This window comes from Limanda limanda, chromosome 2 (genome assembly GCF_963576545.1).
Source record: "Limanda limanda chromosome 2, fLimLim1.1, whole genome shotgun sequence".
In the NCBI taxonomy this organism is placed as follows: Eukaryota; Metazoa; Chordata; class Actinopteri; order Pleuronectiformes; family Pleuronectidae; genus Limanda; species Limanda limanda.
The window spans coordinates 29182785-29204897 of NC_083637.1; the positions used below are offsets into that span (position 1 = coordinate 29182785).

The 22113-nt window shown below is 41.3% G+C and overlaps 2 protein-coding genes and 1 long non-coding RNA gene across 4 annotated transcripts; 2 read left to right on the top strand and 1 right to left on the bottom strand.

Annotated features, from left to right (window-relative positions):
* Positions 1 to 5699: 5699 nt before the first annotated feature.
* LOC133017824 (uncharacterized) lies at positions 5700 to 7616 on the top strand. The gene is made up of 3 exons (XR_009682788.1): positions 5700 to 5831; positions 6425 to 6495; positions 7435 to 7616. It is a non-coding gene; the product is annotated as an uncharacterized LOC133017824 (long non-coding RNA).
* Positions 7617 to 9408: 1792 nt separating this feature from the next.
* On the bottom strand, positions 9409 to 11982 carry LOC133017831 (group XIIB secretory phospholipase A2-like protein). Its single transcript, XM_061084046.1, has 4 exons — positions 11609 to 11982; positions 10843 to 10931; positions 10208 to 10373; positions 9409 to 9930 (listed from the first exon to the last, which is right to left on the bottom strand). Exons 1-4 carry the CDS (start codon positions 11880 to 11882, stop codon positions 9812 to 9814), a joined length of 648 nt encoding a protein of 215 aa, XP_060940029.1. The 5' UTR covers positions 11883 to 11982; the 3' UTR covers positions 9409 to 9811.
* A 1356-nt stretch (positions 11983 to 13338) lies between these two features.
* On the top strand, positions 13339 to 21887 carry LOC133022007 (uncharacterized). 2 transcript variants are annotated; one of them, XM_061089023.1, is made up of 11 exons: positions 13339 to 13532; positions 13616 to 13673; positions 14718 to 15038; positions 15546 to 15659; positions 15761 to 15875; positions 16412 to 16521; positions 16608 to 16741; positions 16876 to 18620; positions 19091 to 19195; positions 19309 to 19394; positions 20893 to 21887. In XM_061089023.1, exons 1-11 carry the CDS (start codon positions 13477 to 13479, stop codon positions 21217 to 21219), a joined length of 3171 nt encoding a protein of 1056 aa, XP_060945006.1. In that variant the 5' UTR covers positions 13339 to 13476; the 3' UTR covers positions 21220 to 21887. The 2 variants fall into 2 exon arrangements, with proteins under 2 accessions (XP_060945006.1, XP_060945014.1); XM_061089031.1 differs by lacking the exons at positions 19309 to 19394; positions 20893 to 21887 and having other exon boundaries at positions 18835 to 19162.
* Positions 21888 to 22113: the final 226 nt, after the last annotated feature.

A 22113-nucleotide genomic window follows, 5' to 3' on the forward strand; every position in this document is an offset into this window, starting at 1 on the left:
TTATATTTGTGGCTATGTTGTTGGCAGCAAAAACATGTGAACTCAACACTGACATGACATCATCATGGAAGTTGCTGCACTCAACCGGACTAGTTACTTAGCCCATAGCTTAGCCACAACTAGCAGTCCCTCGACCTGGCCCGTGCAGCCGTGAGCCCAGGGCGACTTGGTGACGGTCCGGAGGGGGCATAGTGCTACCCTTAAAAAGCCCACGATTAAAGACCCACCAGCTCACGTTTCAAATAGATTTTCTCCACTCAGCGACGCACCCGCTGAGAAACAAACTCTGGTTATTGGCGACTCGGTTCTGAGAAACGTGAGGTTAGCAACACCAGCGACCATAGTCAATTGCATCCCGGCGGCCAGAGCCGGCGACATCGAATCCAAATTGAAGCTGCTGGCTAAAACTAAACGTAAATACAATAAAATCATAATTCACGTCTGCAGCAACGACTCCCGGCTTCGTATGTCGGAGGTCACTAAAGTTAATGTTGAGTCGGTGTGTGCTTTTGCAAAAACGATGTCGGACACAGTAATTTTCTCTGGCCCTCTCCCTAACGCAACAGGTGATGACATGTTTAGTCGCATGTTGTCTTTTAACCGCTGGCTGTCGAGGTGGTGTCCTGTAAATGGTGTGGGCTTTGTAGATAATTGGCAAACTTTTTGGAGGAAACCTGGTCTTGTTAGGAGAGATGGCGTTCATCCCACTTGGGATGGAGCATCTCTCTTATCTAGGAATATTACTAAGTCTATTACATGACAACCCAGAGCTTGGACCAGGAAGCAGAGCTGCAGTGCTACACACTTCTCTGCGCTCCCTATGGATCAGTCACCCAACCGCATATAGACTGTCTCTGTCTACCGTCCGATTAAATTATTTAAATTAAACAATAACAGCGAGAACTCCACACAATAATCTTATACAAATTAACACAACCTCTGAAAAAACACAGGAAACTAAGACTTTCAAATGTGGTCTTTTAAACATTAGATCACTGTCCTCAAAGGCTATTCTAGTTAAAGAACTAGTCTCAGACTACAACATAGATTTATTGTCCCTTACTGAGACGTGGCTGCATCCTGATGAATATGTCAGTCTAAATGAATCTACTCCCCCCAGTCATATAAATTCACACGTTCCCAGAGAACTCGGACGAGGAGGTGGAGTTGCTGCTGTATTTAACTCCAGTCTATCAATTAATCCTGAACCTAAACTCAGCTACAACTCATTTGAATGTCTTGTTCATAGTCTTCCACGCCAATCCAGGAAACACCAACAGCCAATTGCTGTAGTTTATCGTGCTCCTGGGGCTTATACTGAATTTCTAACAGAATTCCCTGAGTTTCTATCAAACCTAATCCTAAAGACCGGTAAAATTATCATTGTTGGTGACTTTAATATTCATGTTGACAATAATAGTGATAGCCCTAGCGTAGCATTTATTTCAATACTAGACTCAATTGGTTTCAGTCAGTGTGTACATCAACCTACTCATTGTTGTAACCACACACTTGACCTTGTATTATCATACGGTGTCGGAATTGAACATTTAACAGTACTTCCGCGCAATCCAAAACTATCAGACCATAATTTAATAACCTTCGATTTTTCATAATCTGAATATATACCCCTAATAAAAAACTCATTCTCTAGATGTCTACCTGATAGTGCTGTAGCTAAATTTAAGGAAATAATTCCGATTACATTTAAACCCGTATTATCCGTCGACATAAACAACAAATTCTTTAAAAACCCGAGCTCCATTGAGATTGACCACCTCATCAATAGCTCTGCAGACTCATTACGATTAACATAAGACTCAATAGCGCCTCTAACAAAGAAATGTGTAAAACATAGTAAATTAGCTCCGTGGTATAATTCCAAGACACATGAGTTGAAACAAATATCAAGAAAACTAGAAAGGAAGTGGCACTCCAGCGACAGTGGTGAAAATCTCCTAGACTGGAAGAGTAGTGTTAAAGAATATAAAAAGGCTCTCCACAAAGCAAGAGCTGCCTATTATTCAAAACTAATAGAAGAGAATAAAAACAACCCAAAGTTTCTCTTCAGCACTGTAGCCAGGCTGACAGAGAGTCACACCTCCACCGAACCCAGTATTCCTCGATCCCTAAATAGCAATATCTTTATGACCTTTTTTAATGATAAAATTCTAACTATTAGAAATAAAATCAACCATCTCTTGCCCTCAATTGGCACTAATATCCACCCAACAACAGAGATCTCAGAAACGGATGAGAATCCTTCCCATTACTTAGACAGCTTCTCTCTGATCACCCTAGATCAGTTTACCAAAATAATCTCAGGTTCTAAACCAACAACCTGTATCTTAGATCCTATTCCTACAAAATTACTTAAAGAAAGTTTGTTACTTACCACAATCCATCTGTCATTATCATCAGGTTATGTACCACAGTCTTTTAAAATAGCTGTAATCAAACCCCTACTCAAAAAACCCATCCTAGACCCAGAGGTTTTAGCAAATTACAGGCCAATATCTAATCTCCCCTTCCTGTCTAAAATCTTAGAAAAAGTTGTGGCCAATCAGCTGTGTGAGTTTCTTCAGGAAAATAATATATATGAAGACTTTCAGTCTGGGTTTAGAGCTAATCACAGCACAGACACAGCCCTGGCAAAAGTCAGTAATGACCTTCTAATAGCTTCAGATCAGGGACTTGTGTCTGTCCTTGTTCTGTTAGATCTCAGTGCAGCATTCGACACAATTGACCATCAAATTTTATTACAGAGACTAAAAAAGTTAATTAACATTAATGGAACCGCCCTAGACTGGTTTAAATCTTATTTTTCTGATCGCTCCCAATTCGTACAAATTAATGATGAGTTGTCTGTGCGCACCAAAGTTAACCATGGTGTTCCACAGGGCTCTGTGCTCGGCCCAATTTTATTCTCATTATATATGCTTCCACTAGGAAACATTATCAGGACACACTCTGTAAATTTTCTGAAAACCTTCCTTTTTGATAAAGCGTATAGTTAGAGCTAATTAGTGCGGCAGAAAGTAACTCGTCCTATTTTCCAAAATAGGAAGCGTTTAGTTTAAAAAGGCATAGAGGTATTGATGTCTGATCTACTGAGTGGGCCACATGGTTTTCATCGTACTACCATACAAACCAGTAGCCAGTCAGATTTACCTTGAGCCTCAGTGTTCCCTCAAGTTTGGCCTGTATCATTGTATCATTGATTACATGGCAAAAACCCCTGATGACGCTAAGACGCACAGGGAATTTATGACACATGACACACGCAGCTTCTCTTTCCAGCTTCTCCTTCCTTTTCTCCATCCCTATCACATCAAAGTAATTCTTATCTGATCAGTACATGTTACTAACTTGACCCCTTCCCCGGAGTTTCTGTGCCTTAGCGCCCGCAGATGCAGGGCCACAGCTGTGGCCGCACCATGGATTATGATTGTGGATAGCGCATCAGAGGTCGCAATGGTGGATCCAGTATGGGGGATTCTGTATCGTGCCGGCTAATCACAGTGATAATGGAGGATCCTTTGTCGCGTTGGCATCGGATGATGGTGGACCACGACCGAGGCGGCGGCTGATGATGGAGCCTAACTGGCGCCAGTGGACAATGACTGTGGACTTTAGTGGATCCCATCTTGATGCTGGATCGTGATGCTGCTAAAAACTTTAATCCTGATGATGTTTTCCTACACTTGACATCTATTGCACTTCTGTCCGTCCTGGGAGAGGGATCCCTCACATGTGGCTCTCTCTGAGGTTTCTACGTATTTTTACCTGTTAAAAGGGTTTTTAGTAGTTTTTCCTTACTCTTGCTGAGGGTTAAGGACAGAGGATGTCACACCATGTTAAAGCCCTATGAGACGAATTGTGATTTGTGAATATGGGCTATACAAATAAAATTTGATTGATTCATTGATAGTTGGAGGGTCTGGCCCCAGAAGCTGTTGAATTCACTCCAAGCCTGTGCGGAGATGTGTTTGTTCAGCCGGGCAGAAGAGGTCTGATGCTGTGGTACGGCTGGTGAAGAGGCTTTGGCTTCGGTGGCAGAGGCTGTTTTTGTTTTTTTAATCTTTTCCGTGCTAATTTAGCATTGCGCTCAAATAGAGCTTTGGCAGACAAAGGACAGACAGGTGAGCCTGACGAAATAGAGTTCACTGGTGTTAGGTGAGCCATGTTTCAATAATTAAGACCTGAACTGTACACATTTTAATTGTTGAACGGTCAGAGCACATATAAATCACCATCTAAAAAAAAAATTGTAATTGAGGTTTTCTGGAAGCTGGTGAAAGGAGAACTCAGGCAGCAGCTGATGTCTTATGCAGAAGGTTTTAATGTAGACTTGATGCATCAAGGAGATCAGAAGGTGAAACAATATACAAACGCTAACAGAGTCCCATGAGCGATTGTCCCCCCCCCCCCCAAGTCTGAAGATGTCTCAAAAAAATCAGCACAAAAATTCCAAACGCAGGCAAGGCCCAGGTGTCTGCAGGTCATCGAAACCAAACAACCCGGATGAAGAAAAATACACATTGTGAATTTCTGTGAACACTGATAGTCACACAATTATCTTTAACAATAACAGTCCCCCTCTGCGTGGGGATGAAGAGAAAAAGAAGTATGACAAAGGAGATGGCTCTTTATGCTCCGGCAGAGGATCACAGTCTCCTCCAGCAGTAAAAAAGAAGAAGAAGAAGAAAGAGGAAGAACCCCCAAAGGTGGATGAGCAGCATGAGCAGCTGCAGAACATACTTAAAACTCTGGGGTTGAGCCTGGAAGTGGAGGAGATGAGCAAACTGGCAGACCGGACTCAGGAGAGGCTATATGGAAAGAAGCCTGAAGGCAGGGTTGATGCTGACAGCCGAGTGGAGCAGGAGAGTCCACAGAGAGCCTCCGACAGACATTGCAGGAGCTTGTCGTCTTCATCGTCCTCCTCTTCAAGGTCGACAGAGAGGAGCTATATCCCAAGCCTCTCACGCCAATATCCCTCTAACACTTGGTGTACAGAACGAAAGCGAGTGTCTGAATGCAGTAACTCAGGAGATGGCAACCAGGACAGCAAGGAAGCTCAGAGGCCCAGAGACATAGACATAGACGAAGACGAAGCCAGAGGAGAAGACTCTTCTTATCTTTATCAGTATTATCAAGAACAAGTTTATTGCAATGCCCACCCTGCTTCTTTGTCAGAATTTTCAGATTACACTTTGCCCCAGGGCTCCAGGCACACTGACTACGATGGTGCTACCACTAATTCTTACTCCACCTACACTCAGGGGGTTGTTCCTCCCCCCCTTGATGTCAGAGGGTATCCTTATCCACCGGTCACAGACCATTACTTTCCTGGATCCGTAGTAGCACCAAACATTGTTAACCCTCTTCATAACCGGCAAAGAGGGATATCAGCATTTAAGGACATTAACTTGCTTGTGAATCCGGACTTGTCTACAAGTGAAGGCCAGGCTGGATCAGCTGGCAAACGCTGCCTGCAGGTCATAAATACAGGTAACACAGAAATGCATCAAACGTGGATTCAACCAGTTCCAGAGGTACCAAGTAAATACACAGCAGCTCAAAGAAAGGCAAGAAATCTAGCCTTACGCAGAAGAAGGCTCCGGAAATGGAAATTAAAGGAACTGGAATTAGAAAACGCTCAGCCAAAGGAGGAAAAAAGCCTGCCACCGGAGGAGGAGGAAAAAAGACTGCCACCGAAGGAGGAGGAAAAAAGACTGACACCGGAGGAGAAGGAAAAAAGACTGACACCGCAGGAGGAGGAAAAAAGACTGACACCGGAGGAGGAAATAAAGGTGAACCTGAGGAAAAAGGTGAGTGGAGGATTAGTCTTATAAACTTCTCATCCTTCTCATGTAGGAGGTGTAGTTCTGTCATTCATTAGCAGACACGTTTCAGTTCAGACTACTGGAAAGTTAAGTCATGCAAGGAAACAATTTCTTTTAAATTTTTTACATTTTATGATCAAATATGGCAACTACTTGATCTGTAAATAAATTCTAATAACTCAATCAATCACACATGAATATGCGATTGTGGGGTTTGAGGTGCTCCAGATGGTCCTGTAGAAAATAAGCTGATATTTGTCATTGCTGAAACAAATCTAGAAGATTGAAGGAAATATGGAAATTATATTTTGATGCAGTGCCATAACATAAATAAGACTAGCTAGCTGCATGGCTCTGTGGATGATGATGTCAGTTTGTGGGCCCACCAGGAATTGACTGAAAAGATTTTAGTGCAGACATTCATGGTGCCGAGGGTTAACCCTCATCAATAATGGAATATGTAAAAAGTCAATGTAGAATCTAGACAGGGTATCAGTACTGCACACATATCAAACTGAAATTGACTGAATAGAAAATGAAACAACTGTCTTCAGGATTTTCTTTTCCTGTTTTTGTAGCTTGAAGCATTTAATCAGAAGGTGAGGCAAGAAGTCACACAGCCAGCCATCTCCCGAACCCCTAACAATAAGTAAGTACATAAAGTCAATGTCAAATCTCCCCGAGAAAAGTGCAGCGCCAGGTTTGATGTGCAATATGTTTAATATTAATACAATTTGAACACAATTTTATTTTATGAAAAAGATTGGCTATTGAATCTTAATTGCAGATAAACATGGTAGGATGAACACAAAGTTTTCTTTGCACCACAGACTCTTTATAAAAAGCTCTGTGCACAACATCCAGCACACAAACACAAAGAAGTGACAGTATATTGTAGAACTGTTTGAGGAGGACTCACTAATGATAAGATTATTTCAGCACTGTAGTATTAACACAGGATACGAGGACAGGCAGATTTTGAAAATGCACTGCATTAATTAAATTCAAATTTCTCAAAAAGATTTTGTGTTTGATGAAGACAAATCTTTGGCAGAGATATGTGATTAAAGATGGCTGACTTTGTAATCGATGTGGTGAATGAAATAATTAGCTTGATGAGCCTAACTATTAAAACAATGAATTTTTTCGTTTATTACAACATGGGTTTGTACACAGAGAAGATTCCTTGTCCATCATGCATGCAAACAGGTTAACCAAACAGAATCAAGTGCAATGGAAATGCCCAAGTATTAAACCAAATGAGAGGGAACAGGTATAAATTTAGGTCACAGGAATTCATGTCAGGATTCCTGGGAGACTGTCTTAAGGTTCATCTTATCACAACACCAGGGATGGTAACTCTGAAAACAAAACACAAAACCAACTGATCTAAAGCCTTCCTGCATAGGCCTTCTTCACACCCCTCTGTGGTCAGGTAAAATATTCTTCAAACACAATATTAAAGGCAACAAATTGGTCACAAATTCCCTGACAGTGTTTTTGTGGTGAAGTGTGTGATGATGACTTTAATAGAAACTTTGTCACCTGGCCTCATGTAATTTATGAAATTGTTTCTTTTTTTCTGTAGATCAGTGGATTATCAAGACCTTACATGAATGTACCTTGTGTGATGACAGACCACATGGACCTCACGTTTAACACTCGTCATTTACACATACCGTTTTTTGTGTCATTGTGATTTGTCATATTTCCAGATTTTACGCGGAATCTTTCTCCAGCAAGTGAAATACATCTTTCAAGGAATGTTTTTGTGAAGAATATCTTGACTTTGTTATTCTGTTTCATTCTGCTTTTTCTTCTCTTGGTACTGTATAAACTTGATAAAGAAAAATCTATTCTTCTCTTATTTCTCTGCCTTAAAGGGAAAGTTCACTCAAAAATGAAAACTCACTCATTATCTTCTCACCACTATGTCGATGGAGGGTGGGTGAAGTGTTTGAGTCCATAAAGCACTTTTCGATTTTCAGGGGTAAACATTGTTGCAGCTCTCTGGACCCGTGTTCACATATGTATCAGGGAGAACATGTTTTAGTAGATGACATCATTTTGAGTCGAATGTGAATGTCAAGTATTTTTTTTCTGTTTGAAGAATAGGTCACCATTTGTACTCACGCATTCACTCAATACTGGCTGTTCACACACTGAGCACAGTGTACAGTTATGAAAATGTGAAAGCTTTTTTTTTTTTTACAATAGACTAGACCTGCTCTTTTTCTGTGGTCAAAAGTGATCTATTTTGAATTGTCATTTTTTACTGTACATTTTTTTAATAATCACCCATTAGAGGATCCCAGTGACTTTGTGACTCTACATTTATTCTAGCGCTATCAATATGTCGGAATTTCCTTATGGCTGAGACTTAATTTCTCATGATAGTTCAAAAAGGAATTTGTTGTTTTGGTGAGGTTCTAGCATAACGCTATCAATACTGAGATGCTTAACATTAAACCTGCTATTACTATGATTATATTTGTGGCTATGTTGTGGGCAGCAGAAACATGTGAACTCAACACTGACATGACATCATCATGGAAGTTGCTGCACTCAACCGGACTAGTTGGAGGGTCTGGCCCCAGAAGCTGTTGAATTCACTCCCAGCCTGTGCGGAGATGTGTTTGTTCAGCCGGGCAGAAGAGGTCTGATGCTGTGGGACAGCTGGTGAAGAGGCTTTGGCTTTCTTGGCAGAGGCTGTTTTTTGTTTGTACACATTTTAATTGTTGAATGGTCAGAGCACATATAAATCACCATCTTAAAAAACATTTGCAATTGAGGTTTTCTGGAAGCTGGTGAAAGGAGAACTCTTATGCAGAAGGTTTTAATGTAGACTTGATGCATCAAGGAGACCAGAAGGTGAAACAATATACAAATGCTAACAGAGTCCCATGAGCAATTGTCCCCCCCCTCCCCCGCCCCCCAAGTCTGAAGATGTCTCCCACAGCGCTCCAGTATAACTACCTCTACTTGCGTCACCCATTCTAACAGCACATCCATGAATGGCTAGAATTGCTGTCAATCTCTATGTTACCTGTAGGTGTTCACATCCTGTTGGATAGTTAAGTCTAAAGTATACATTCCTAAATCACATTGTGTGCTCACGAAATTCACAAGAGTTAAAGATGGGGCCTCTCTGTCTGCATATCTGAGTTAGATATGAAAGTCTATGAGTGTAGACACAACAACTGTTAGTTGGTCCTTTATCTATAACCTGACCTTGGGTACTGCTTGGAGAGGGGTGGAGTATCTGTGGAATTAGACCAGCTCTACTCCCCTGTACAGATATAGTGTAATATACATTATATACATAATGTATAGTGGCATATGCAGTAATGTGTGAGGATGATCAAAAATTCCTCAACAGTAACTATGTCCCCCTTTACTGGTTAACTATCTACAATAGTGTTTCATACAATAAATGAGAATAATAGTTTCTAAACTGGTACCAGCACCTACTCATTACTAAGTACACTGGTTAATGCAGAATACTGATCTCAGAGCTGTTGAATGGGGTTGTCTTTTATAATCCAGGAAATGAAAGGATTCATTCACATTTATTGTTTATTATTCTTACAGTGGATTATCCTCAGTAGGACATGGTAACACTCAAGATGCTGCACAGTAGCTTAACGTTAAGTGATGTTCACGCCTCAGGCCTTTTTCCTTTCAGTCCACGACCAGCTGTATAGGTGCTTATATCAGTCTGCATACATGCAAAAACAAATACATCCAGATTTGGCTTACAACTTGTGTACATTTGAGTTTTTAAGAAATCCACAAACAAAACAACAGCCTGAAACAAAACTATAACCAGACCTAATGAATAAATTACTCTAGTAGTCACACAGCAGTCTTTGCACAGTTATAACTCTGTGTACCATCATCAGACATCAAGTAGTTACTGCTGTTTATATATAAATAGGAGAGTGGGTTTGATGTGTTAATCTCATTTAAAGTTCATCCTTCTCCTCTCCTTGACAGTAGCACGCTGCTCTCTGGCTGTTCATGTAGGATCTGCAGCCCAGAGTCCACACTGTGTTGAACAAGGAGTCTGCCACCGTCTCACATGCTGAGGACAAGAATGGACAGAGAGACACAGACATGTATGTCAGTCAGCACATGGAGCAATGTACCAATAATGAAGGTACAATGTTCATCAGTATCATATAATGTCAGATTTACTCTACTTGCAGTTGAATTCGTACACCACTGGATTGAGGCACTTTTTTTGTTTGAAATCAAAGGTCCAGTGTGAAGGAATAATTTGATTATCTGGAGGTGCTTATGAGCTGGAGAGGGCTTTGTGAACTTGCATTCATAAATGAAAAGTTAGAAATGTTACCAACCTTCAACCTTTGAAACAAAGCCAAGGCTCTTCTTGAGGTCGGAGCAGAGGCTGTGGAGGCACCAACGGAACTTGGAGTCACAGCGGTACTTGTTGGAGCCGCAGGTGTCGTAGCACATATCCAGCTGGTTGCAACACTTGGTCATGGCAGGGATCCCCATATCCATCTGGCACACAACAGAGGGGATTCAGTGTGTGAGTGAGTGGTTTTGATACTGTAAACATTGATGTTACTAGTTAGTAGGGAACATAATCTCTCATGATCCATTATTTCACCAGCAAACAGTTGCCTTCACTGTACACTTATTCACAACAGACCTAGTTCTACATTTCCTTAATTCTTCCTCAACTTTTGTAAAGATGCAGTTAGGCCGATAGAAAATATTGTTCCATATGGTAAGCTAAGAGATGTTACTAAGGAAGTTATTGATTTTTTTGAAGCAAGAGAGAAGGTCCAAATGAAAGGAGCATCTTGCTTAAAAAGTCAAAAATACATTTCAGCCACCATCCCTACACCACTCCAGTCATTTTTCTACTGGCCCTTTGGAAGACAGATTCAGCTCTACATATTTGTATCTATTTACAGTTTATGTGATTCCTATAAGAATTTATCTGATGCAGTCAGAGGAAACATACCCCTTCTGGAACCGGAAGTCCAAAGAAGTAGGCGCTGCATCCATCAGGCTCTGGCATCTGGTATCCAGGACGAGGAATAGGAGATTTACCTGAGAGCAGATCGCTCATGTTTCACAACACGCACAGTGCACAAGTGCTGGATTCTGTTTGACAACCAAAGAAATATCTGACACATTCCACATGAAACCTCTCCTATCACTCTGGGGTCACAGTCCATTTCCAGGCCCACTCCCAGATGATAACAAAGACGATAAGTGGATGAATTTACAATATCAGCCTATAGTAAATCCTGGTCATCTTTTAATGTTTGAGTTCCGTATAATATTTTTAATTATTATATTTATACCCAAAGGGTCAGTTTTCACCCAGTTATCATTTCATGATGCGATATGAAGGCAACCTCTATTTAGTCCTATATACTCGTATTTATCATAGTAGATAATCCATGAGGCAGCAAGAGAGATGCATTTACAAATTAAAATTTAAAACCACTTTGAAAAACAACCTTTTTACGGGAATTTGCTTTAATTTCAATTTAAATCCACTATCATTTAAAAAAACATACAAGACAGATGAAGGTCTCTGTTTAACCTTGTGGTCAAATGAAGATCCATATAGTGACAGACACATCAGTTAAAAGGCTGAAATTAGCAGATTTAATTTTTTTTGCCAATGTCAATATAATCCAAAAAGAGAAAAGCTTATTTAGTGTTGGGTTGGTGCTTCTCATTCTGCATCATGCCACTGATCTCTTGAACAGACTTACCATATCTACAGCCGTATTGGCACACTCCATCACGTCCGCCCATGAACTCCAGCATAGAGTCAAAGTAGCCGCCGACGGCCTCAAAGCCTCCTCTGACCGAGTTCATTCCCCACTCATCGTTCTCGTCCTCTGCCTGAGTGCCATCAGAGGCCTGGTCCGACGGTGGCGGTGGAGGTGATGCTGTTGCAGAGTCGTCAGTCTCCTGACTGACAGCACTGTGGAGGAAGAGGCCCAACAGGAGCAGCAGGGGAGTGAGAAGGGCCCAGCGGGTCATCCTGAAGCTCAGACAGCTCAGTGTGAACAGTTAGACTTCAGAGACTGAGGGGGAAACACAAACGCCCTCACAGAGCCAACACTGCAACTGTCTGCTTGACCTGAACTTTGAGCCAGATGCAGGGACGGCCTCATATGTGGAGGAACAAAGTCCAGCTTCTATCATGTCTGAGCTTTTTATCGCTCTTGCTGAAAAAAGACAGAGTGTGCTTAGTCACCATTCAGCCAAATAGATTCAATTACACTTTAATCCCATTAATATTCGACTTAATCCCTCTTGACATTAGCATCAAGTGAAATTGTGAGAGCATCCTCCCTGTGTCCTGTTAAGCTGCTCAGCAAACCTCTCTGTGGGATGAGAGATGTCCTTTATTGCGTGGACAGGAAGCTGGTTGCCATTTAAAGAAAACACATTAAAGAATCAGGAACATCACACTTGAACTCTGTAAAACCGATTGTTGTAATTAAAATAATTACAAGTCGCACGTTAGAAATGCTTTCCTGTAAAAATAAGTTTTGATCAGTGATTTCAAGATCTGTAATGAGTTGGCGAGCCTAATCATATCAGGCAGGGAGTTCCAGAGCCCAGGGACACGCTGGCCGATCTCAGGTTATGACTGGGATTATAGGGAGTCAAGAGCGGCGGAATGTATGTGGGGGCCAGCCCATGTTGAGCTTTAAAAATTATTAAAAGTATCTTAAGTATTATAATAAAGTATCCTGCATTTCACTGGTAACCAGGGAAGGAATGCAAAAATTGCCGTGATATGAGCCCTACAGTTTGTTTTCGTTAAAAATACGAGTAGCCAGTGCTGCAAACGACTTTCTACGGTTTGGCTGATGCATGTATACAGGGCGTTGCAATAATCCAGATTTGATCCTGGATACTTCAGCTTGTGTGTTTGTGTGTGTATTTTAGCATTAAAAACAATAAAGCGAACAAAGAAAAATCAATTGTCAGAGATTATGTTGTGTGTACTGTGACTTTGCATTGATCATTTGAGTCGGGGGGGGGGGGGGGGGTTGAAGATGACGATAAACTTGAGGCTAAACTTGAGAAATAATTATAACCACACACAGGCACAACCAAGCAGACGGATTTCCTATTTAAAAAATAATAATTCAGAATACAGTTTTGCAAGGTTGAAATTAGAGAATAAAAGACTAATACAAAGAAAATAACGACTTCACACAAAAGGCTTATTATATTGGACTAGTATATATATTTGGTTTAGTTCAGGTAAGAGACAATTGTCGACAAACAGAACAACTGGTAATTTTGTTCACTGAAGGAGACAGTGGAGCTGATACGTGTTAAGATGACGACACAGATTTGCTCAACTGTAAGTTACAACTACAGCCACAATGAGGCAGTAGAGGCCAACTCTTGTAAAACCTCAAAGAAGAAGAAGACGAAGAAGAAGACGGATCTGTGACGTCAGTCAAAAACACGGAAGAAGATGGAGACGACGCGGTGAATTACGAAGGCATGTGAGAAACCACTGACTGCAGCTTGAGTCAAACTGACAGACAGTAGCACTGCAGGATTTCCCCAAACAAACAACAAATAATCTGGCGAAGAAGAAAACAAAAACATGGCTTTCGCAAACCTGTTCACGGGATTATCTATGGACCAACACGTCACACACAGGTACGTAGCCACACTTGAGTGTGTAGCTGTGTTGTGTTTGAAGAATCCCTCATGTTTGTCTACGTGCTTGTGTTGTTCCACAGTGGAGCTGGAGAAAGAAAGAGGAGGAGCCAGGCAGAGCTAAGAGGCCCTGACAGCAAGGTGAGTTTAGCCTCATTCTCAAGTCTGGCTTGTATGAAAGAACCCATATGAACAACAACCATAACTTATATACAATCACAGTAGTCCATAATGTCGAAAATTAAGTACGAAGGATATAAATAATTCTAGTAAATAAATATTAATAGAATAAAGGATCTAATCTTACATTTTCACAAATCGGACATATATGGAACAAGGTATTTATAAAGAGGAGAACACTACACTATATCACCTCACTACACTATTTCACTTCATACAAGAAACACAACTAACACAAACTTATTCCAAAACTGCTTCTGTCCAATTCCTGACGTTTCTTGTCTTCTTTGATCCAAAGTTATCAATTCCACATCATATGAAATCTGCCCAGCAGTTGTATGGTTAATACTAATAATCACACTGACTGATTGAATAAGTAGGCTACTGTACAAACATAGCCCAAACCTGCCTTGCAATGATAAAGAAATCTAATTTACCAGCTTCTTCCCTGAACCATAGCATATTCTTCAAAGTGCTGTGGTAATCTGTCCTGTAGTTTTTATGAAGTCTTGCATAAAAACAAACAAACATAACAGATAGTGGTGAAAACATTATCTCCTTTGGCGGAGGTGAATATCTTCATATCCTTGGGGGGGAAAACAACACATTTCATACATTCAATGACCCAGAAATTCACTAATGAAGACCAGGACAAATTCATATTTTCATATCAAAGAAATATGATGTTAACAGTCTGCTATTAAAGAAAGCATTATTTAGAGGTCTGTCAGTGGTATAAGTGTAATAGAGAAAATCTAACAGGCACCTCTGGTAAAAAGTCTATTCTCTAAAATCACCACAAAGTTGAATGTGTACGTCTTTTAGAAGGATTTGAATAAGAATGAAACAATTAAAATGTTTGTGTTGACTTAAACTGCTGTATTTTCTTGGTCCACCTGAATTTTATAATGAAGGTGTTTGTGGTTTGTGCTGCTTGTCTGAACAATATGAATTTGTATTTATGGACTTTACAATCTGTAACCTCTATGATTTCCTTTTCCACAGAAACAAGGTTATGAAGCCCAGAGTAGCTGGACGTACAAACCCTTTAGAGATGATGATTCCACTGAACATTTGAGGACTGGCTTCTCCAAAGACTTGATGCACAACCACAGTGATAATTCTGGCCACAATAATATGCATCACAAAGGTCAGAACGCTAAAAAGAACTACCAGCAGCAGCAACAGAACAACCAGGGGGATGGCAGGAGAAACCAGCATCATCAGAAGGATAGAGGAGGATTTCCTAATAGAGGTGGCCATTTTCAGACTAGATTTGATTCAAGAAAATTTGGAGGACAGGGTAAACGACAAGATAACAAGCAGGTAAGCAAGACTCTTGGCCATACTGTCGGGAGAGATATTCATTATTAGCAGCTTGTTGTCTGCTGTTTTTCAGCTGTATACTGACAATTAACTAGGCCTTATAATAATCAGCCATGGTTCTAAACAACTTTGACAATCAAGGGAAAAAAGTTAAACAAATGTTAAACAAATAATTAATGATTCAGTAACAATCAAAATGTATTGTTGTGTGGTGAAAGCTATGGACATGTCTGAATGTAGATTTTTATTTCCTGAACTATTCACTCATATAGTCCAGGTCCAGGTCCCTGTCAATATTTTCCTAAAGACGTGGACAATCTCTTTAGCAACATCAGATAAGCGTAACTCCTAATTGAAGCATTTAAACAAGTGCTCTTACAAAAAAAATTGCCCCAAAAGAGTTAGTTGTGAGAGGATATGAAAATATAGCTAAAGCCATATTTAATATTTAATATATATATTGGTTTAATGTGTTAATCTAATTGTCATGCTCATCTTTCCTCCTAGGAATTTAAAGTGCCACCCACAAGAGTTATGACGCAAGAGTTCAGAGAGCAGAATGGTTTGCTGGTGGATGGACAGCTACTTTGTCGACATTTCATGTGGGGACGGTGCATCAAGGCAGGTTATGACAAACGTGGACAAGTTTCAGTGACTAAGATGGAAAAATGTTTCATTGTAAGCTGACCTGACATTAGCTTTTTATTCTTTCCTGTCCGCAGGGTGACAAGTGCCAACTGAAGCACATTCAGGGTTCCAACGATATCATCAAAGAAGTTTGCAAGTATTACGTCCAAGGAGCCTGCACAAAAGGGGAGAGCTGCCCCTACATGCACAATATCCTTTGGTTTAACTGCAATAATTATCATAACTTGTGTAGTGTCCGCTGTGAACCGGTCTGTTTGGATTAGGCTGTTTGTTCGGCCTGTGGTGATGCTGGTTGCAGCTTTCTTTCTAAAACTGTAAGTGACTGCAGTATTCTACACCTGCTGCAGGACTCCTGTTTATTGAAAGTTTTCAACTCAGTATGTGGACCCCCCTGAACTGGAGAATGTGTTATCTTTGCCGTTGTCCTGATCGACAACATCACTTACGCTGGGTCCACTGCTGCAGAGCGCTGGTTGCCCTTTATTCAAAGTTACTTAATTTTGAAAATGTTGAGATTTCAAATGGCAGCAAATTTGACACAGCACTTCCTTGGGCCTTTAACGATGCACATGGCAAGCGTGAAGCTGATCAGATGAATGGTTCTTGAGACACAGAGATTCCTGGAATTGGTGGATATACTGCATCATTCTGTTCTTAATTCCTGCTGGTAACTATTAGAAACTGGAGGCTGTTGAACATGTGATATTTCCTTTACTAAACAGAACAGTCCTTTCCCTGCAAGTTCTTCCATAGAAAAGGAAAGTGTTCTCACGGGGCAGATTGCAATTTCTCCCATGATCCACTTAATGAGACCACTAGCCGACTGTTAGAGGAGGTGTGTATGTAAATATTTCTCTTGAGTATTTTATATGCTGTAGATGTACAGCGTGTGTAAATGTCTGCATTAACTTCTCACTGCAGGTATTAAAACAGGACAAGCTCTATGAACTTTCAAAAACAGACGAGCAGAAGTCGTCAGGACAACCAGCAAACACAGACGAGACTGAAATGACAGAGTCAAAGAAAACCCCTGATGTACTAACACAACCACTCAGGTATGCAGATTCAAACTCACACCTGTTATGGAAACATTAAAGTCATTCTTGTATCGTATTTCCTCTAATAATTAATCAACCATACAAGTTGTAACATGAAGGTTTAACTGTCACCTGATGCTTCTCATTTTTAGGCCTATATTTTACAACAGTGGAGAACCAAAGACCGAGCAGGAAGATTTGTTATGTAAGACTGAAGAACAGCGTGAAATCCCAGAGACAGCTGTCCCACCAGAAGCATCAGATACCGGCTCTCCTCACAGCCCCCTGTCCACTCATCTTAATCCCCAGGAGCCAGTTTGTTATTCAGTCGAAGCGGTGCTCAGACCTCAGCTATTCAAACCATTCCCTAGTTTCTTTACAACTCCTGGAAGTCAAGACTATGCATCTCTCTCTGGTCCACAGAATTCCTCTGATTGCACTTCAGGCTCAGCTGACCAAAGCAAAGCTCCCTACTCTGTTGATGTTGTCAGGTCTTGTAAATCAGAAGCAAGTTTTATTGTTGGCCAAATATCTTCCCCTCCTATTGCACAGTATGTATCATATCTTCCAAAAACTGACCGTGAACAGCGCACTGATCCTCTGCTGAGCTCAAACACTGACAAGGTCTTGTATTCTACGAAAAGCAGAAATGAAGCAAACAAATCCCAGGAGAAAAAGTTCAAGTGCCTGCCATCCTTACACACGTACTCTGACCTTATATCAAAGACATGTCCTGATCTTACTGTGGCCAGCGGGGATGACAAGAAACACGTTGGGGAAGAAGCTGCATCCTTGAAATCTCTTCAAAGAGCTTCCCATGAAGTTAAGTCGGAGTTGTTCTACCCTCCTGCCACAGTGGCAGAGAAGTCTGCGTTGTCCTATAGAAAAGGAGATTTGCAAAGAAGCCCCCACCTCCCTGTGAAAACTTTACACTCTGTGGACTGTACAGGTGAAGGTGTTTTTCCTTTTGCACCCACTAAGCTCAAAAGTCAGACATTTAATCCTCCACAGATGCGGCCATATCTCTCTGTTCAGACGTCTAAATCACGAGCCTCAGCAAAGCCTCTTCGGCCTTCTTCAGGTTTCTCAGTGTTTAAAGATGGAGCTGCTGTTCCCTCTGAACCTGTCCCCGGCTCCGCCGAGACAAATAGTGCTGGAAACTCTGCCGTTCATCATCTTCGAGCAAAACAACCCACTGAGACCCATGAGCCCTCCAACCAACTACAACTCATCCTGGAACCTGGCACACAACGACCTAATTCCTCTGAGGCCACAGCAGAGTGCAGCAGCAACATGGAACATTGTGGCGATTCTTCATTAAGATGTAGTAAGACATTCTGTAGCCTGTTTGCAAGCCCCATCACTGACAGCCAGAAGCTCACTCCAGATTTTGGGACAACCTCGGCTTCTCTTCAATCGTCTCGCTCTGCTCCGCTGTTCGCACATTCCAGGAGTGAAGATTATCATGTTAAACCTGTGGATGAACCTGACCCGGCCTTTGCCAGGTTGTTCCTCAGCCTCTTCTCTACCCCTCTGAGGGCTGCTCCTCTGCCATGCAAGGAGACTCAGCCAGATTATTCAAGGACGGCCTGTACTTCAGAGTCAAGCCAGTTGTCTGATAACGTCCCTCATTCATCAGACTCTAATCAAAGAGCTTCCAATGCAGAGACGCCTCATCCATGTCCGGTCAAAACTTCTCACAGACCAACATCTCCTAAATTCTCCCCTCGTTTGAAAAATGAAGATGATTTGTCTGAGGCTGTGAGTCAACCTCCAAAGCAGCAGGTGAATCCCGCCTGTCGTGAGATCTCTTCCAGTCAGACTCCTTGTGGCGACAGAGCAGGATCATCCACAACCCAGACCCATCATTGGCTGCCCGACATCTCATCGCCCAAAGGTAAAGCCACGTCACATGTCTTATGAATAGCAGCATGCAGAGACGGGACTTAATGTATAAATTCATGAGATCATGTGATTTTGTTAACAGCCCATCAACATCGTCATTTGCCTTTTATCAACAAATAACTTTTGACATTTTCGACGGCTTTTTCAAACTGACATATTTATGTTATTTTTTTTGTTTGTTTTATTTTGCATGTGTTGCGTGTTAGAAACGTCATCAACTCGCTCACGGTTAATCCTGTGGAGGATCTCCTGAAAGATCTCTCACACAAGCTTGATAGCTCCTCCTAAGATGCTGGCAGGAGAAACTCTGCAGGAGCCTCTCACTCGGACATTTGTGTTCCGGAACATGTCAGGAGATTATCCACAGTTCAGCTCATGTCTGAGAGCAAAGGTTATGTGTTGAGCTGGGAACTAGATGTGTGCTGCTCAAGTGTGTTGTTAACTCTGTTCATGGATCTGCAGCTGGAGCCACTTCTACTTCAGTTCTGAAGACTCTCTTTCTGTATCTGAGTCCATTTGAAGAGGCTGGAGAGAAACGGCACAGTGCTCACATCAGTCTACCTTCAGGTGCGTGCTGTATATGCATCCAGGGAAAGTAATTTATATTTAAATCCATGTACAACATGGTATCATCCTTGTAGAACTGAACAGAAGTCTTGTTGTTTTTATTGCTTTTTCAGAAAGTGTAAAGAAGGAGCAGAGCAGCTCGGGGGATGTCTTTGTTCAGCCACAACGGAAGAGGAAAAAAAAGAGACGAAAGAAAAAGGTATTAAGGCTCTTATATACTACTACGTGTCCGTTTCTCGGAGAGGTCTCAGCGGGGGACAAAGAGTCTTTTTGATTTTTACTTCTCCGTCAGTCTACGTCCGGAAAAAATTCACCGCCAAACCCATAGGTGGCGCAACGGAAAACGAGCTCAGAGAAGCCTACCCCATTTGGGAAGAAGAAGTCCACGTGTCTTTGTTTACATGTTAGCTTGCGTCCCACACACTGAACCATGGCAACTAACAGATCTAAATAAAGTGACACCCAGCATGTCAAGATGCTGATGTAATCGTTTCTTAGCGCAGCGGTTCCCCGGTCTTGTTTCCGAACTGTGTTGCTGATTCCACAGCTTGAATCTGCTTGAGGCTACATGTAGCTAGAAGCTACACGGACCTAGCTCCCCCCAGCTTCCACACACAGTCAGCAGGGACTCCCGACACTAACTACTACCCAGTGTTTGCTTCTAACCTGACGGTATTATAGAAACAGTGTCATGATAGAAGTGGAATTAAAGTCGTGACGGCGGGTTCTTGCACTGTTACCACCGCAGTTAGCATGGTGGCTAGCCTAGCCCGCTAGCCTAGCCTGCTAGCGCCGTTTTGAAAGCTCGTTATAACCGTATGTGACCGTGCACACATGCCCTCAGTGCTCGAACGAGCCACCGTCAGCCGGACAACTCCGCTGGCTTAACACACACGTCACATTAATCGTAGAATCATAGTTGTGTTCATATCTGTGGTTGTGTTCGTGTTTGTGGCTACAAGTAAACAGGAAGTTTGAGGTCCGGAAATACGGAAATGACGTCATACGGAAATGATGTTCGCGGACCAATCACAGCCAAGAGCGGTCCGTCGGGTCTCCAACATGAAGACGGATAGTTAGAAAAATCAGACGTGTACGAAAAGCTGTCCGAAGCCCTCGGAGAGGGCGTTTCATGACGGATAGGGCGGTGTTATCTGTCCGTAATAGAAAAAACGGAGAGGCATAAATTGGCCTTTAGACATTTGACTGTGAGAAGCACAAGGCAGCTTCTATCCACGTCAGTGGTACAGAGATGTGCCTCATCAACTATCAGACAGTAAATGATGCTTGAATATCTTTAGTTCTTTATTAGTTTCACTTTTTTTTTTTACCTGTATTACTCAATGCTCATTAATGTCTTGTAGGGGATATACGGTACAAAGTTAGAAGATGTATCAGGCTTATACCTTAACAACTTGTTGTTATTAAGATTCATTTGTTGATTTTTGTTTTTCATTATATTTGTTGAAAGTAGAAATATACACAATCATGTGTCTGCGCCATCATTATGTCTGCATTATTTCTGGGGGAATTTCTGTTTGTCAGTCCCGTTCTTGTGAACACTATCTCAAGAGGGAATATTGAGGGAACTCATTTTCTTTTGCTAAAATATTCTAATCAGCTACTGTCTGCCCAAAAGTGTATGTTGTGTGTGGCAGCTGATGACTTTGTGCCTCTGTGTGTAATGTGCTCCTCAGACTCCGTATTCCCAGCAACAGTCCACTGAGAAGAGTGTTGCCCACTCCACAGAGCACCAGACCTCTTCTCAGACCTCTCTCATCTCTGTGGAGGCAACAGTCGGGTCGACCTTCAGTGCTCCAGCTAGGACGGAGCCTGAGGTCAGAAACTCTGGAACACACAACTTGCCATTCAGACCTGTGACGCAACTGACGCAGCATCACGTCCGACCGAGACTGAAGAACAATTCAGAGGAAGGAAAGTGGGGAAATGGGAAAGTGTCGGTCACACCATTCAAAGACCTTTTTAAGAGTTTAGACACCACTGTTTTCAACCTCGGGCATTAACATTGGACTTACTTTTGTTTTATCTCCCTAACATATTTCAAAGTCTAAATCTTTTATTCTTTTAGCATCAATGTTGAAACAGTGAAACTGAATATGGTTATTATCTGAGTCAAAGCCGAGGCTTCTGATCTCTATAATCTGTATGTGTTAACATATTATTTGGATGTTTTAGTGTGAAAATCAAACCTGTTTACTTATAAAACATATGTTTGCCAAAGGTTTTGAGTAAATCATATCAGTGTATCCAAACAATATTGCTGCTATGTTCGTATTTATTGCCAGTTTATTAGGTACATTTACTTTTTAAAATACAAACGCCCTGATAAGCTGGTAAATGTGAGTGTGTAATGCATTTCTTTACACTCTCCCTTAATCTGTGTTCAGGTCTGGTAACCCTGTTTATAAGGGGTACACATATTTCAATCTTGTGTTAAGTTTCAAACTTTCTTATGCATAAGTTGTTCGAAACTATACGACTGAAATTCTTTTATTCTACAATGGAATGCCATATAAACTGTTGTGCCACAAATCTTATTTTTGTTCAGTGTAGATCAAATATTGGAAGATGAGATACTTAATTAGTTCAATTATATTTGAAGATTCTGATGTAAAAAAGTTATATTTAGACAGGAAAGATGCTGATTTATTAAGCCAAATAAAATAATTTTTTTTTTTCTCATTGGTGTTCACTGTAAAGTATGTTAATTACATCTTGAATAATGAGAACCATTCATCAATACTCCACCACAAACTGTGTATGCTCTGCAAAAATGTAAGATAGGTGCATGATGCATGTTTATTAAAATGATATCTTAACAGGAATATGATGTAATAAGTCAACTTGTGAGAGAGGATGGGTCATATCATGAGGTCAGCCTCAGGTTGTGCCTGGTT

Bases quoted from the DNA above. Each gene is read 5' to 3' on its own strand.
- LOC133017831 (XM_061084046.1), bottom strand. From the start codon at position 11,882: ATGACCCGCTGGGCCCTTCTCACTCCCCTGCTGCTCCTGTTGGGCCTC. The intron at 10,374-10,842 runs GTATGTTTCCTC...GTTGTGTGCCAG, and splicing joins GACTTCCGGTTCCAGAAGGG to ATGGATATGGGGATCCCTGC. The intron at 9,931-10,207 runs GTTGGTAACATT...TCTTGTCCTCAG, and splicing joins CTTTGTTTCAAAGGTTGAAG to CATGTGAGACGGTGGCAGAC.
- LOC133022007 (XM_061089023.1), top strand. From the start codon at position 13,477: ATGGCTTTCGCAAACCTGTTCACGGGATTATCTATGGACCAACACGTC. The intron at 15,660-15,760 runs GCAGGTTATGAC...TCCTGTCCGCAG, and splicing joins TGTGGGGACGGTGCATCAAG to GGTGACAAGTGCCAACTGAA. The intron at 19,395-20,892 runs GTATTAAGGCTC...TGTGCTCCTCAG, and splicing joins AAAAGAGACGAAAGAAAAAG to ACTCCGTATTCCCAGCAACA.